The 17,969-nt window shown below is 42.4% G+C and overlaps 1 protein-coding gene across 1 annotated transcript in view; it reads right to left on the bottom strand.

The window, feature by feature from the left end:
* Positions 1-17,969, bottom strand: part of LOC121276054 (E3 ubiquitin-protein ligase MARCHF11-like) — a 126,865-nt gene that overhangs the window by 61,890 nt on the left and 47,006 nt on the right. The window contains exon 3 of the mRNA XM_041183999.1: positions 2,751-2,943. Coding sequence (XP_041039933.1) covers positions 2,751-2,943 — 193 coding nt within the window. The remainder of the gene's footprint in view (positions 1-2,750; positions 2,944-17,969) is intronic.

A 17,969-nucleotide genomic window follows, 5' to 3' on the forward strand; every position in this document is an offset into this window, starting at 1 on the left:
AAAATGTCAGTTTGGGCAAAGATTCCAAGGCGAGTTCTTTGAGAGTGGAGATTGGAAACCCTCGTGTGAAAGACGGAGTTCAGTGAAACTGGTTGGCTCACGGTGTGACAACCGTCTGGGGAGAGTTACAGAGAGATTTATTACATCTGGTTGAGATGGCATCTGTCACTTGGTTTCAGAGTGTGTTGTGTCTGACTACAGGTGCCTATTGGTACATGGACTGTGTACTTACTGTGGACATTAGAGTATGAGATAGCTTTTGTAACTTGTGTTATCCTTACAAATCTGTATATATCTGTAAAGGTATAGCTGTGGGTGAAGTGGTATTGTAATATAGTTCATCTTTTTTGTTTAATAAATGTTTTATTCTTTTGTTAAAAGTTTATCAGCTGTCTCCTGCAACTCTGTTCAGTAGCTACTCTCCATGTATCTATACAAAACAAATAAAAGTTAGGATCTATCGAGCTGGGTTCCACTCTGGGATCAGGTTTGTCCAGGAGTACTACCGCTGGGATCATAACACAATCGTGCCTATCTCTGTGACATTGCCAAATTTAGATATGTGACTTTCTATCCTATTATCCAAGTTGTTAATGAACACAGTACGCAGAATTTTCTGCCTGCTGGGCGGGCGCACCCGATCCAATCTCCAGCAGGCAGGCCGTCGATCCCCGCTGGAGAAGCGAGCCCCGCCGCCATTTTACATGGGTGGGCTAATTAAGGCCCGTCCAGTGTGACATTCGGCGGGAAGCTATGCGCATCCTGTGCGGGTAGGGGGGAATTCCCCAAAAGCGAGGGTGCGCTCTTTCGAGCATGCACACTAAAGAACGCACATCTCCCTGAGGTAGCATTTAGCCTCAGGGAGATCGCTTACCCTTTTAAAAACATTAAAAATAGAAAAAAAAATTCCTTAACATGTTCCCCTCATGTGACAATGTCACATGATATGGGACATGTTCATAAATTACACTAAAACTTGATTAAGTTGTTTAAAACCCTACATGTTTTTTCTATGGCCCACTGGGACTCCTGGCCTGCCCACCAACTTTAAGGTTGGACGGGCAGGTCCTTTAATTGTTTAAATGACTCTGTCAATGGCCTCAATTGGCCATTGATAGGTCGGGGGGCGCACAGCTGATTTTGCTGCGCCCCACCTTCCTGAAAATTTAAATGGGGTGCAGTGATGTTGGGGGTTCCCCCCGATGTCATCCCACATCATTTTACGTGTCGGCGAGCGGGCCCCACCCCCTGCCCGCCGATGGCAAAATTCTGCCCAGTGAATAGTTGAGGCCCCAGCACAGATCCTTGCACGACATCACTCATTACATCCTGCCAATTAGAAAACAGCCACAATCGCTATTCTCTGTCTCTTATCGCTCAGCCAATACAATTTTATGTCAGGGGATTTTACGGTCCTACCAAAGTAGATGCACTTTTGAACGGCTCGCCACGTTTTACTGACCCGCCCCAATGGCAACACAGCTGTGAAATTCCACCTCACGTCTATAATTTGCCTCCAGTTCCATGAGCTTTCATTTCAGCTTGATCAAACATCTTCTGGAAGTGCATATAAATAATATCCATCGACATTCCCTGTTTACTCTTCAAAATATTGCAAAACATCTCTCAAATTTCTGATATTAATAAATCTGCAATAAAGGCAACTTAAACCTGCACTTAATTTATTGGAGGGAGGATATTTTATTAATTTAATAAGACAGGATTCCTACTGTATTAATTTAATGCCACACAATAAGAATTTTAAGAAATTTCCATCCAGGTTTATAGCACACCTACACAGTGCCTTTTGCTTTCCCACACTGATTTTCCACATTTCAGAGGCGAATGCTTCTGGCAGAAAGTATACTAATACACTATTTGTACCTTTCTAATGAGGCAGAAAATTGCTATTGTGGGCTATGACTACTTTTGCTAACTTGGAGCCGATTGCTCTCTCTCACACTCAGCAAAACCAATAACTAGTAACTTATACCCAGAAACTGACACTTGTGCCATTAATGGATGAATGCTTAGTGTGCTTGACATTTCACTTCTGTTATTTTAAAACAACATTAATGCATTTACCATCTATACCCAAGTAAAAGTCAATCTCATGTAAAAGTTGACCTTATTTTTCAGGGATCAAAGTTCCTTGGCTGCCCCGCTCCACTTGCTGTTCCCCCTGGGACTCCTTCAACTACTTACCTAAAGAAAGGTGGCATTTAGGAGATGCAGTCCAGGAAAATCCTGGTGACAATCTGCTTGTCTGCCAGGAGTTGCTTGAACATTTGCTCTGCTAACATTGCCATTGTGTACAGCCCAAATCACAGCACTCAAAGAGGAGACACACCCGCGACCAAACAAATTGCCAATTTCTCCCTGCCACACTGGGACGTGGAACTAAAAAGCACAATCTGTCCAAACAGTGGCACAGTAACACTCACCAGGATACACCCATTTGTATCATAGCAACTGAATCAGTGGGCTTATCAAGATAGACCAGCCAATCCATGTACAGGATTCTGTGTGGGTGCAAATCAAGCATGCATATCAACCCCTTGAAAATATTATTCACGTAAAAGTCAACCCTTAAATTTTTGCCTGAAAGACTGGCCTCAAAAATGCGACTTCTATGTGGGTATATATAGTATTTTGAACAGATTAACAAGTCCTGTCTACCATCAACAGTATTTTTATGGATTTAATGTGTTAACAGAAATATTGATTCGACTCGTATGCATTTAACATACCTATGCAAACAAGGTCCATAAAGCCATACATTCCATAGCAGATCTGAAATAAGATGTCTCTTCGCTGCCAAATTGCAGCAGGACTGAAGGCTGACCATAAGAGCCAGGTCACACTTGCTATCAGAAAAAGGCAACCAAGGATCACTGCTATTATTTGAACCTTCTCAACCAAGGTCACTGTGATAGGTTCCCACTGCAGAAGAAAAAGAAACATTTAAACTAGACAGCATCAATAAATATCTTTTTTTTATAGCAAACTGCTCCCACCATTCATATAGATTTTCTTCTGTAAACATTAGGATATTACTTTGCATTTGCAACAAATTGCAAACTTATGTTTTATACAGTGTAGTGCTGTTCTGTGCAGTTAATTCTGTGGATGTGGCCAACACTATTCCCAACAAGAAAAGAAAAATTATTATTGTCAACATACTTCCCTCCACCACCCCCACCCCACTCCCCCACCCCCAATACAGGTCTCAGTTCGTGTCTTGAATTGTTGGTTTCCCTCAATAGTGATATTTTACAAGTGAGTTTGATGATTCTCATCAGTAGCAGCAGGGGCTCCCACTTCCAATTCAAATCAGACTGGAATCCATTCTGTTGTGCAAAAATTTGATAATGCCAGAGTTCTTTTTGTCATTTGTTTCAATTATATTTCTATTGTTTTTATTGGTACTTTATGAAACTTAGGTGCTTTAAAAAATGAGATTAACAGTTTCATAGAATCATAGGCCAGGATTTTTCAGTCAGCGTGGGGGTCGGGGCCCACTCGCCGACGCGTAAAATGATGCGAGATGACGTCGGGCAGAACTCCCTGCGTCACCGCGCCCTACTTCAATTTTCCAGTAGGTGGGGGCTCAGCAAAATCAGCTGTGTGCACATTGACCTGTCAATGGCCATTTGAGGCCACTGACAGAGTCATTAAACTAATTAATGGACCTGCCCGTCCAATGTTAAGGTGGCGGGCAGGCCAGGAGCCCTGGCGGGCATTAGAAAAAGCATGAAACCTCATGCATGGATGGGATGAGGTTTCATGTAGGTTTTAAAAAATGTAATTAAAGTGAATTTAAAAGTTATGGGCATGTCCCGACTCATGTGACAGTGTCACATGAGGGGACATGTCAGGGAATTTTTTTTTTTTTTTTCAGATTTTTTAATGTAGACCCGACCTCCCTGAGGCAGCACCTAGCCTCAGGAAGATGACTGCACTCTATCGTGCGCAAGAGCGAACTCTTGGCTCAGTGAATCCCCGCCCCCCCCACCCGCACAGGGAGCGCATAGAGCTTCTGTATGGACGTCATGCTGGGCGGGCCTTAATTGGCCCACCCACATAAAATGGTGGCGCGCCCCTAATCAGGGGCGCTGATCGGAGGTGAGCCTCCGCACGCCCTCTCTTAAACTTCCCCCCCAATGAGCGGAAAATTCTGCCCATAGAATAGTTACAGCACAGAAGAAAGCCATTCAGCCCATTGAGTCTGTGCTGGCTCTCTGGAGGAGCAATTCATCTAATGTCATTCCCCTGATTTCTCCCCTTAGTCCTGTATTCTTCCTTTTCAGATAATAATCCATTTCCTCTTGAATTCCTCAATTGAACCTGCCTCCACCATACTCCCAGGCAAAGCATTCCACGTCCTAACTACTCTCTGTATAAAAAAGTTTTTATTCATATTTCTTTTGCCAATTACCTTAAATATTGAGTGCCCTCTGGTTCTCAATACTTCCACCAATGGGAACAGTTTCTACCTATCTATTCTATCCAGGCCCCTCATCATGTTGAATAGCTCTATCAAATCTAACTTAAGAAAGTAATTGGAACAGAGTTATTTTTATTGCATGTTAATTTTATTATACCTCCATGTCAGTTGCACTTGAGACAGAGATAAAAACAAAAAAACTGCGGATGCTGGAAATCCAAAACAAAAACAGAATTACCTGGAAAAACTCAGCAGGTCTGGCAGCATCGGCGGAGAAGAAAAGAGTTGACGTTTCGAGTCCTCATGACCCTTCGACAGAACTTGAGTTCGAGTCCAAGAAAGAGTTGAAATATAAGCTGGTTTAAGGTGTGTGTGTGAGGGGCGGAGAGATAGAGAGACAGAGAGGTGGAGGGGGGTGGTGTGGTTGTAGGGACAAACAAGCAGTGATAGAAGCAGATCATCAAAAGATGTCAACGACAATAGTACAATAGAACACTACCTCATCTTCCGACTAGGGACTTTACAGCCTTCCGGACTGAATATTGAATTCAACAACTTTAGGTCGTGAGCTCCCTCCCCCATCCCCACCCCCTTTCTGTTTCCCCCTTCCTTTTTTTTTCCAATAAATTATAAAGATTTTCCTTTTCCCACCTATTTCCATTATAAAAAAAAACCCCCACTAGAGCTATACCTTGAGTGCCCTACCATCCATTCTTAATTAGCACATTCGTTTAGATAATATCACCAACTTTAACTTTAACACCTATGTGTTCTATTGTACTATTGTCGTTGACATCTTTTGATGATCTGCTTCTATCACTGCTTGTTTGTCCCTACAACCACACCCCCCCCTCCACCTCTCTGTCTCTCTATCTCTCCGCCCCCCCACACACACACCTTAAACCAGCTTATATTTCAACTCTTTCTTGGACTCGAACTCAAGTTCTGTCGAAGGGTCATGAGGACTCGAAACGTCAACTCTTTTCTTCTCCGCCAATGCTGCCAGACCTGCTGAGTTTTTCCAGGTAATTCTGTTTTTGTGTTGCACTTGAGACAGCACTGTGCTAGGTATTTTCATTGTTAAAAGCGTAATGCTTTGTTACAGTTTGTGTGAGGCACAATAGCTTTTTATAATTGTAGAGTATACTCCTCTTATTGGACAATCTGATCACAGGGTACCTTTTCCCTCAAATTGTTCAAAATGCTTCAAAATGTTTTTAACCTATGCTTTTTCCTCAGGAACTGAAATTTTAATTGCCTTAAGTAAGAATTTAAGCAAATCAAAATAATCCAAAATATATACATTTACAAAAACATGATTAAATTTATCTATTGTAATATGTTTTGCATCTTTTAATGCCTTCAATGCCTAAATAATTTAAAGGAAAAGCCTAGGATTGGACATCATGGGCTGGATTTTCTTGGACTCTGAAGGCCTTTAAAAATGGCAGGCAGGACCCAATTCCAGCATTTCCGCCCCCATTCACTGTGTCGATAATAAGGGTGCGGATTGTGCACTCCCTACCTGGCTGGTTCCATTGTGGGGTAGACATCTCATTCGTCCCTCCACCCCCACCCCATCATGATTTGCCTGTTCTGCATGCTCCTGGTAAACATCTCCTCCATGCACGCTAATACTCTCACCAAAATGCCATTCAGTATGGTCAGCATCAGAAGCATGCTGGCACACTGAAGAGACCATTTTGAATGCGAAACGGCACCCGTAGCACTGAAAAAAGTGGGCACTGCACATGCGAATCTGGTGGCCACAGAGTCTAAACCAGGATGTATGAAGCAGGAAATAACAATTAGATTTAAATAATGTACAAAAAGTGAAACAAAGTTTGGGAAAGACAGGTGGGATAAATTCAGGAGTATATTCTTAATGACGTGATAAAAGATAATAACTGCTGAGCAACCTCTTTGGTCCGAAAATGTAATCATACAACTGTGGATTCTCATTACCTTAGAAGACGATTAATAGTGAAGAATTACATTTTCTTTTCTTTTATATCTCTCTCCGCTAATCAGTCCTAGCTTTTTCAACTGTTTCTAGTGTAGAACAAGTGGGAAAGTTCCCTAATTTACATTCATTTCAAGTGCCGTATCTATCAATGAGGAATACAAGAGCACACCTTGTGGAGGAGCAGAATATCTCTAACAGCAACTTCCGGATTTGCACATTCAGCTACGCATATGCAGATGCCAGAATTTCTTTCTGATTTACTGTATTATAACAGTGAGCGTTGTAGCCTTAACATTATTGTTATCCCAAAATCTGGCCCACTGAATTCAATGTTAAATCAGGTACAGAAAGCAAAATGAATAGAGGGAAATAAAGATTGAATTGAGGGAGAGATAAAAGAAATGTAAAGAGTAAAGTAAAGACTTTTTAAAAAGTCTCCAACAATAAATATAGTCTGTAGAAATGAGACTACACACTTGTAAAAGTAAATTTTCAGAGCCAATGAAGTTGTTTGCCCAAAATTAAGACTTAATACCCTGTTAAAAGAGTGCTGGGATGGACAAGCTTTAATTTTATCTTCTGAGTTTAGTTTGTATACATCAGCTAAGTCCAGCAATTTCACATTGATCAACAACAACTTCATTTATAAAGCACCTTTAATGTAGTAAAACATCTTAAGGTGCTTCATAGAAGCATTATCAAACAAAACTTGACATCAAACTGCAGAAGGCAATATTACAGCAGATGACCAATGGCTTGGTCAAAGAGGTAGTTTCAAGGAACATCCTAAAGAAAGAAAGAAAGGTAGAGACAGAGAAGTTTGAAAGGGGAATTTCAGAGCTAGGGGCCTCAGCAGCTGAAGGCACAGCTACCAATGGTGCAGCAGTTAAAATCGGGGATGTACAAGAGGTCAGACGAGAGGAGTGCAGACAGTCAGAGTTGAAAACAAGGTTGAGAATTTTAAAATTAAGGCAATGCTTAACTAGGAGCCAATGTATGTCAGAAAATATAGGGATTCTGTGTGACCAGGACTTGGTATACGAGTTAAGACATAGGCAGCAATGTTCTGCACATCCTTATGAGGATGGGAATGCCATGGTAGTCAAGTTTAGGGGTAACAAAGGCATGGTTTCACCAGCAGATGAGCTGAATCAGGGTAAGTTGGGCAATGTACAGAGGTAGAATTAAGTAGTCTTAGTGATGGAGCAGATACATGGTCAAAAGCTCATCTCAGGACTAGATTTGCCACCAAGGTTATTTGTTTCAACCTCTGACAATTGCCAGCAGTAATAACAGTAATGGTGGCTAGAGAATGGAGTTTGTTGCGGAGACCGAAGATAATGGATTCTTTCTTCCCAATTTTTGAAGGTGACTCATTCAGAGAGATGTAGTTATCTCGCAGCTTTTGGTGAAGCAGGGTTCAGACACAAGCTCCCTGATTTCACATTGAATTCCACATGTGTGGAAGCTGCTGTCCAATTTCCACATAAATAATGTTGAACGCTGTTAGCCATGTCATTATTTTTACCCCAAAGTCTGGCCCAATGATATGCAACAGATCTCAGCAATGAATTTCTTCAGTGTATAATTCTGATGCTGAATTTGTATAAGACACTCGTCAGACCTCAGTTGGAATATTGCATACAGTTCTGGGCACCATATTATAGGAAAGATGTGAACACATTGGAGTGAGTGCAGAAGAGTTTTACAAGAATGATTCCAGGTATGAGAAACTTTAGCTATGAGGATAGATTGGAGAGGTTGGGACTGTTCTCCTTGGAGAGGAGATTTGATAGAGAAATTTAAAATCATGAGGGGGCTGGACAGAGTAGATAGGAAGAAGCGTTCCCACTCATAAAAGGATCAAGAACGAGAAGGCACAAATTTAAAGTGATTTGCAAAAGTGACACGAGAAAAAAACTTTTTCACACGAGTGTTTTGGGTCTGGAATGCACTGCCAGGAAGTGTGGTGGAGGCAGGTTCAGTTGAGGCATTCAAGAGGGCATTAGATGATTATTTGAATAGAAACAATGTGCAACGGTATGGGGAAAAGGCAGGGCAATGGCACTAGGTCATAATGCTTATTTGGAGAGCCAATACAGACATGATGGGCCAAATGGCCTCCTTCTGTGCCGTTAAGATTCTGTGATTTTGTGAATTCCTCATCTCAATTCATAAAGCTTCTGTTTTGCCTGTAGTGAATTTGGGTTTACCTATTCCCTTTAATTTCAATTTTCCTTCAAGCAAAATTTATAAAACAAATCAGATGCAACTGAATGGAGAGACTTTCCTTCCCCTATAATTAAATACCCACTGTTATTGCATCTGAAACTTAGTATATGGTCTATACACTATCATGTTTGCAGAATTAGCCAAGTCCCCAAACTATTAGCTTGTTTATGTATGAGATAACTTTGAGGTATCCCAAGTAAACCAAACCTTGGACCCTGTGAGTTAACTATCAAAAACTGCATTCTTCATTTATATCTCGCAATGAGAGTACAACATATTACAAGCGATAAATTCATCATTAATAGGAGAACCAAATGCTCAATTACAATTATTCGTACAATAGCATACTCTGACATTCTCAAATTGTAACAACACACTGCAATATTGTTGTATTACTTATTCTTACAGTGAGAGAGTGTGAGAGAAACAGCATGGTCATTTTATAATGAGAGAGTGTGAGAAACATGGTTATTTACAGTGAGGGAGTGAGAGAGAAATAGCGTGGTCATTTATAGCGAGAGGGAGTGAGAGAAACAGCAGGGTCATTCACAGGGTGAGAGTGTGAGAGAAACAGTGTGGCTATTTACAGTGAGAGAGTGAGAGAAACAGCATGGTCATTTACAGTGAGAGAGTGTGAGAGAAAACAGTGGGGTCATTTACAGCAAGAGAATCTGAGAAAAGCAGTGTGGTCATTCACAGCAAGAGAGTTTGAGAGACAGTGTGGTTATTTACATGGTGAGATTGTGAGAGAAACAGTGTGGTCATTTACAGCGAGGGGGTGAGAGAAAAATAGCGTGGTCATTTACAATGACACAGTGGGAGAGAAACAGTGGGGTCATTTACAGTGAGAGAGTCTGAGAAAAGCAGTGTGGTCATTCACAGCAAGAGAGTTTGAGAGAAACAGTGTGGTTATTTACATGGTGAGATTGTGAGAGAAACAGCGGGGTCATTTACAGTGAGATTGTGTGAGAGAAACAGTGTGGTCATTTACAGGATGGGAGTATGAGAGAAACAGCAGGGTCATTCACAGGGATAGAGCGTGTGAGAAACAACAGGGTCATTTACAGCAAAAGACTGTGAGAGAAACAGTGCGGTCATTTACAGTGAGATTGTGTGAGAGAAACAGTGTGGTCATTTACAGTGAGATTGTGTGAGAGAAACAGTGTGGTCATTTACAGGATGGGAGTGTGAGAGAAACAGCGGGGTCATTAACAGTGACAGTGTGAGAGAAAAAGTATAGTCATTTACAGCGAGAGAGTGTGAGAGAAACAGCGAGGTCATTTAAAGCAAGAGAGTGAGAGAAACATTGGGGTCATTTACAGCAAGAGAGTGTGAAAGAAACATTGGGGTTACTTACTGTGAGAGAGTGCGAGAGACACATTGGGTGATTTTCAGTGAGAGAGTCAAAGAAACAGGGTGATCATTTACAGGGATCAAGTGTGAGAGAAACAGCATGGTAATTTACAGGGATAGAGCGTTTGAGAAATAGCAGGAACATTTACAGCGAGAGAGTGTGAGAGAAACAGTGCAGACATTTACAGCGACAGCGTTTGAAAGAAACAGTGGGGTCATTTACAGTGAGAGAGCGTGTAAGAACCAGTGTGGTCATTTACAGAGGGAGAGTGCGAGACAAACAGCGTAGTCATTTATAGAGGGAGAGTGCAAAAGAAACAGTGGCACCATTTACACTGAGTGTGAGAGAAACAGCGTGGTCATTTACAGTGAGGGAATGAGAGAGAAACAGCGTGGTCATTTACAGTGAGGGAGTGAGAGAGAAACAGTGTGGTCATTTACGGGGTGAGATTGCAAGAGAAACAATGTAGTCATTTATAGCAAGAATGTGAAAAGAACAGTGTAGTCGTTTAGAGCAAGAGTATGGGAGGAACAGCATGGTCATTTATAGCAAGAGAGTGTGAGAGAAACAGCGTGGTCATTAGCAGTAAGAGAGTCAGAGAGAAACAGCATGGTCATTTACAGCGAAAGTGTGAGAGAGAAAGAGTGTGGTCATTTAGAGTGAGGTAGTGTGAGAGAAACAGCATGGCAATTTACAGCGAGAGAGTGAGAGAGAAATAGTGTGGCCATTTGTAGTGAGCGAGTGTGAGAGATATAGCATGGTCATTAACAGTGACAGTGTGAGAGAAAAAGTATGGTCATTTATAGCGAGAGATTGTGTAAGAAACAGCGTGATCATTTACAGTGAGAAAGTGTGCAAGAGTGCGGTCATTTACAGGGACAGCGTGTGATAGAAACAACGGCGGGTGAGATTACGTGAGAGAAACTGCGTGGCAATTTACAGCAACGGAGTGAAAGAGTAATAATGTGGTCATTTACATGGTGAGATTGTGAGAGAAACAAATGTAGTCATTGACAGCAAGAATGTGAGATAAACAGAGTAGTCATTTAGAGCAAGAGTGTAGGAGGAACAGCATTGTCCTATGTAGTGAGAGAGAGTGAGAGAAACAGCGTCGCCATTTATAGCAAGAGAGAGGGAGAGAAACAGCGTGGTCATTTATAAGATGGGAGCATGAGAGAAACAGCGTGATCGTTCACAGGGAGAGGCTGTGAGAAAAACAGTAATTCATTTACAGCGAAAGAGTGTGAGAATAACAGTAGGGTCATTTGCAGGGATAGAGTGTAAGAGAAACAGCATTATCATTTATAGTGAGAAAGTGTGAGAGAAACGGCATGGTCATTTACAGGGATAGAGCGTGTAAGAAACAACGTGGTCATTTACAGAGGGAGAGTGCAAGAGAAACAGCGTGGTCATTTACAGTGAGAGAGTGTGAGAGAAACAGTGGGGTCATTTACAGTGAGATAGTGTGAGAGAAACAGCATGGTCATTTACAGTGAGATAGTATGAGAGAAACAGCGTGGTCATTTACAGCGAGAGAGTGTGAGAGAAACAGCAGGGTAATTTACAGTGGGAGAGCAGGAGAGAAACAGTGGGGTCATTTACAGTGAGAGATGGTGAGAGAAAGTGTGGTCATTTACAAAGAGAATGTGAGGGAAACAGCTTGGCCATTTACAGTGAGAGAATATGAGAGAAACTGAATGGTCATTTACAGTGAGAGAATGAGAGAGAAACAGCATGGTCATTTACAGAGAGAGAGTGTGAGAGAAACAGCATGGTCTTTTACATGGTGAGGGTGTGAGAGAAACAGCGTGGTCATTTACAGGGAGCAAATCCGAGAGGAGCGGAGCCTTTTACAGTGAGAGAGTGAGAGAAGAGTGTGGTACTAAAGAGCACAAGAGGGAAAAGAGCACAAAGAGAAATAATTTGTGAGTAGGATTGGTGAGTATTTCTAGTCTTTAAAGTAAAAGCAAGATCTTTAGATTGTGTTTAGATCTCTAGCCTTTTTCTTCTTTTTAAAAAAATAGCTTGTGAAGTATAAGGTCGATACTGGTGCCTATAAAAAATAATTATAATAAAGTGTAAAGTGTGGGGTTACGAGAGCAATTAATTAATACATTAATTGTGGGAGCTGCTGCAGCATGTGGGAGCTACTGGACACCAAGGTGATCCAGAACGAACATATCTGTACCAAGTGTTTGCAGCTTGAGGAACTTCGGATCCAAGTGAAGGAGCTGGAGTCTGAGCTGCAGACATTGCGCCACATCAGGGAGGGGGAAAGTTACCTGGACACTTTGCTCCAGGGGTGGACACACCCTCAGATTATGTAATTCAAATTTGGTCTGTGATCAGGGACAGGAGAGTGTGACTGCAGGTGAGGCAGGTATGGGGACCCGAGGGGTTGTGTTTGAGGAGCCTTGGCCCCTGCAACTGTCCAACAGTTACAAGGTTTTTGCAAGCTGCATGGATGAGAGCGGGGACTGCAGGAAGGATGAGCAAACTGACCACGGCACCATTCAAGTGGGGGGAGGAAATGGGAGAATATTAGTGGTAGGGGACAGTATGATTAGGGGGATAGATACTGTTCTCTGCAGCCACGAGCATGAGTCCCGAAGGCTGTGTTGCCTGCCTGGTGCCAGGGTTAAGGACATCTCCTCAGGGCTGGAGAGGAACTTGTAGCAGTTGTTGTCATCCATGTTGGTACCAAAAACATTGATAGGACTAGAAAGGAGGTTCTGCAAAAAGAGTTAGGAGCTAAATTAAAAAGTAGACCTCCAAGGATTGCTGTCTAAGCCATGGGAAAATTGGCAATAGAGTAAATAAAATCAAGGACTTAAACGCATGGCTCAGAGATTGGAGTGGGAGGAATGAGTTTCAGTTCATGGGGCACACACACCAGTACTGGGGTAGAAGGGAGCTGCTCCATTTGGACGGGCTTCACTTGAACCATGCACGGGCCAATGTCCTAGTGAGCCAAATAACTAGGGTTGTAGAGAGGAATTAAAACTAAATAGTGGGGGTTTGGTTCTGGAAAGGGGATACGTAGGCTTACAAAGCAAAAGGTTATGACAGCATTGCAGGGCAGCTATTTAGGTGATGATACCCATAGTGTGACAGGACAGGACAGAGTGTACAAACATAAAAAAGCAGCAGCAGCAATGGGGTCAAAGAGGGAAAAATGGTAAGAAGGCAAAATTAATGGCCCTTTACTTAAAAACATGTAGTATTCAGAACAAAACAAATGAATTAACGGCACAAATATAGGTTAATAGGTACGATCTTATAGCCATTACGGAGACATGGTTATAAGGAGATCAAAGCTGGGAACTAAATTTTCAGGGGTATGTGACTTTTTGAAAGGACAGGCAGGAAGGAAAGGGTGGTGGGGTAGCTTTGTTAGTGTGAGGTGAATTAAGTACGATAGCAAGAAAAGACCTTGGTTCGGAAGATTTAGAATCCATATGGGTAGCAGTAAGAAATAACAAGGGAAGAAGGTGGGGTAGACTATAGGACCCCTGAGAGTAGCTATACTGTAGGACAGAGAATAAAAGCATGTACAAAATGGCAGTACATTAATTGTGGGTGACTTTAATCTTCATATAGGTTGGGAAAATCAAATTGGTAGAGTCAGACACGAGCAAGAATTCATAGAGTGTATTCGGGACAGTTGCTTAGAACAATATGTTGTGAATCCAACCAGGGATCAGGCTGTTTTGGATCTAGTAATGTGTAATGAGGCAGGTTTAATGAATGATCTCAGAATAAAGGATGTCCAAGGAAGCAGTGAACATAATATGGTCAAATGTAGCTCTCAGTTTCAGAGTGAGAACTTGGGTCAGAAACAACTGTGCTAAATTTAAATAAGGGTAAATACAATTGAATGAAGGCAGAGTTGGCTGGAGTGGACTGGGAAAGCAGTTTAGCAGAAAAGACAGTTGATGAACAATGCCAGACGCTTAAGGAAATAGTTCATGACTCTCAACAAAAATATATCTCAGAAGGAGGATTCAAGGAAGGGGATAAACTAACCATGGTTAGCCAAGGTTAAGGACAGTATCAAATTGAAAGAAAAAACATACAATGTGGCAAAGATTAGTGGTAAGCCAGAGGATTGGGAAAGTTTTAAAAACCAACAAAAGATGACCAAAAAAATAATAAACAGTGAGAAAATAAACTTTGAGGGAAAGGTATCCTGCAGTCAGTTCTCGTTGAAAATAACAAGAGTGACATCACAAGACAGCACGAGAGATCAGAACCAGCACGACTGTGGGGAAACGTCAAAAAGTGATGTCAGCACAAAGGTGAGAGTTGATTGGTGAGTAGTGAGTAAGTATTTTTTTCTCAAGTTTTTCACCAGTTTAAAATAGATTAAGCTGAGGAACGGTCAGAGTTCTAGTTTTTATTTAAAGTACATAAATAATTTAATGGCTTTTTTGTATTTAACTTAAAGTGAGGTTTTTTTTCAACTAGAGGCATAGCAGGGCAGCTCCGCCCCATGCCTGCAATATGTGGGAAGTCCTAGACACTCTTGTGCTCTGACTGACCACCTCTGCAGGAAGTGCCACCAGCTTCAGCGACTTGAGCTCCAAGTTTCGGAGCTTGAGCGGCAGCTGGAGACACTGAGGTGCCTTCGTGAGGCTGAGAGTTTCATGGATAGCATGTTTTTAGATGTGGTCACCCCGCAGCTTACGGAAATGCAGACAGAGAGGGAATGGGTGACCATCAGTCAGAAGAAAAGTGTCAGGCAGGTAGTCAGGAAATCTCCAGGGTGCATCTCGCTCGAGAACCATTTTTCAGTGTTGGAAAACGATGAGAGTGACGGTTCCTCTGGGAAGTGCAGCCACACTCATGGCACTATGAGTGGCTCAGCTGCACAGCGGAGGAGGAAAAAGTGGAGAAGAGCAATGGTGGTAGGAGACTCAATAGTAGGGGGACAGACAGGCGTTTTTGCGGCCATGGATGTGATTCCAGGATAGTATATTGCCTCCGTGGTGTCAGGTTCAAGGATGTCACTGAACAGCTGCAGGGCTTTCTAAAGGGGGAGGGGAAACAGACAGAGATCGTGGTACACATTCGTACCAATGACATAGGTAGAAAGAGGGATGAGGTCCTGCAAGCAGAACTTAGGCAGCTAGGAAGCAGGTTAAAAAACAGGACCTCAAAGGTAGTAATCTCTGGATTGCTCCTGGTGCCATGTGCTAGTGAGTATAGAAATAGGAGGTTAGTCCAGACAAATGCATGGCTGGAGAGATGGTGCAGGAGGGAGGGCTTTAGATTTCTGGGATATTGGGACCGTTTCTGGGAGCGGTGGGACCTGTACAAGGTGAACGGGTTGCACCTGAACCGGAATGGAACCAACATCCTTGTGGGGAGGTTTGCTAGTGCTGTTGGGGAGGGTTTAAACTAACTTGGCAGGGTGATGGGATCCTGAGAGGAGGTTCAGCATGGGTAGATGCATAGCCAAAATTAGAAGAGAGAGAGCAAGTGAGTCTGGAAGGCATAGAAATTATAGGCCAGTTAAGGCACAAGGGAGTTTGGCAAGGTTGGATGGTATTTATTTTAACACAAGGAGTCTGACGAATAAGGCAGATGAGTTGAGGGCACAAATTAACACATTGAAGTATGATGTCATTGCTGTCACAGTGACATGATTGAGAGAGGGGCAGGATTGGCAGCTCAATATTCCAGGATGTAGGGTCTTCAGGTGAGACAGAGAAGGAGGTAAAAGAGGATGGGGTATCACAATATTGATCAGGGAATCAATTGCAGCAGTAAGGAGGGATGACATCTTAGAAGGCTGCTCAAATGAAGCCATATGGGTAGAACTTAAAAACAAAAAAGGAGCAATCACATTGCTAGAGGTGTACCATAGGCCCCCAAACAGTCAGAGAGAAATAGAAGAGCAGATATATAGGCATATTTCAGAGAAGTGTAAAAATAATAGGGTATTAATAGTGGGGTATTTCAAACTTCCCCAACATTAACTCAGTTAGTCATAGTGTGATAAGTTTAGAGGGTGTGAAATTCTTAAAATGCATCCAGGAGAACATTTTTAGCCAGTACGTAGAAGGTCCTGGATTTAATTTTAGGGAATGAAGTCAGGCAAGTGGTAGAGGTATCAGTGGGGGAGCATATTGTGGATAGCGATCATAACTCCTTTAGATTCAGGGCGTTATGGAAAGGGAAAAGGATGGACCAGAAATCAGAGTTCTAAATTGGAGAATGGCCGATTTTAATAAGACCAGATATGATTTGGCCAGATTGGACTGGATGCAGCTACTTTTAGGTAAATCTGCGTTAGAGCAGTGGGACTCATTCAAGAAGGAAATAGGGAAAGTACAGGGCCAACATATTCCAGTTAAGATAAAGGGTGGGGCCAACAAATCCAGGGAACCCTGGATGTTGAGGAATATACAGGATTGGATAAAGAGAAAAAGGGAGGCTAATGGCAGAAACCCAGGGGTCAAAATAGCGGAAGCCCTACAGGAGTATAGAATGTGTAAGGGCGAACATAAAAAGGAAATTAGGAGAACAAAAAGAGGGCATGGAAAAACATTGGCAGATAAAATAAAGGAGGATCCAAAGTTATTTTACAAGTACATTAAGACCAAGAGGATAATGAAAGAGTAGGGCCCATTAAGGATCATAGTGATAATTTGTGTGTGGAGCTGGAAGACATAGATAGACTAAATGACAACTTTGTGTCAGTGTTCACAAGTGAGAGGGATGACGTGGGAATGGAAATCATAAACTGTGATATAATTAAATAAATTAGCATAGGAAAGGAGGTTCTAAGTGGTCTGGCAGGCTTAAAAGTTGATAAATCTCCAGGCCCGGATGAAATATGTCCCAGGCTATTGAGTGAGGCAAGGGAGGAGCTAGCAGGGGCACTGGCAATAATTTTCAATACCTCTCTGGCCACAGGAGAGGTGCCAGAGGACTGGAGGACAGCCAATGTGATGTCGTTATTCAAGAAGGGAGAAGAGATAAACCAGGGAACTACAGGCCAGTCAGTCTAACCTCAGTGGTGGGGAAACTATTGGAAGCAATTCTGAGGGACAGAATTAATCTATACTTGGAGAGGCAGGGATTAATCAAGGGCAGTCAGCATGGTTTTATTAAGGGGAGGTCATGTCCGACCAATTTGATTGAATGTTTTGAAGAGGTGACCAGGTGTGTAGATGAGGGAAATGCATGGACTTCAGCAAGGTCCCACATGAGAGACTGATAACAAAGGTAAGAGCCCATGGAATCCAAGGCAATTTGGCAAATTGGATCCAGAATTGGCTGAGTGGCAGGAAGCATGGGGTGATGGTTGAGAGGTGTTTTTGTGACTGGATACCTGTGTCCAGAGGGTTCCACAGGGATCGGTTTTGGGTCTGTTGCTGTTTGTGGTATATATAAGCTAGACTTGAATGTAGGAGGGTTGATCATTAAGTTTACACTAAAATTGGTGGGGTAGTAAATAGTAAAGGGGATAGCCTTAGATTACAGGAGGGCTGGTCAGATGGGCTGATCAGTGACAAATGGAATTTAATCCGGATAAGTGTGAGGTGATGCATTTGGGTAGGACAAACAAGGCACGGGAATACACGATGAATGGTAGGACTGTGGGAAGTACCAAGGATCAGAGGGACCTTGGTGTGCATGTCCACTGGTCCCTTAAGGTAGCGAGACAGGTAGATAAGGTGGTTAAGAAGGCATATGGGATACTTATCTTTATTAGCCCAGGCATAGAATATAAGAGCATTGAGGTTATGCTGGAACTGTATAAAATGCTGGTTAGGCCATAGCTAGAGTATTGTGTGCAGTTCTGGAATCTGCATATAGGAAGGATGTGATTGCACTACAGAGAGTGCAGAGGAAATTTACCAGGATGTTGCCTGGGCTGGAGAGTTTTAGTTATGAGGAAAGATTGGATAGACTGGGGTAATTTTCCTTGGAGCAGAAGAGATTGAGGGGGAACATGATTG

The sequence above is a fragment of the Carcharodon carcharias genome, chromosome 3 (assembly GCF_017639515.1).
Source record: "Carcharodon carcharias isolate sCarCar2 chromosome 3, sCarCar2.pri, whole genome shotgun sequence".
Classification (NCBI taxonomy): Eukaryota; Metazoa; Chordata; class Chondrichthyes; order Lamniformes; family Lamnidae; genus Carcharodon; species Carcharodon carcharias.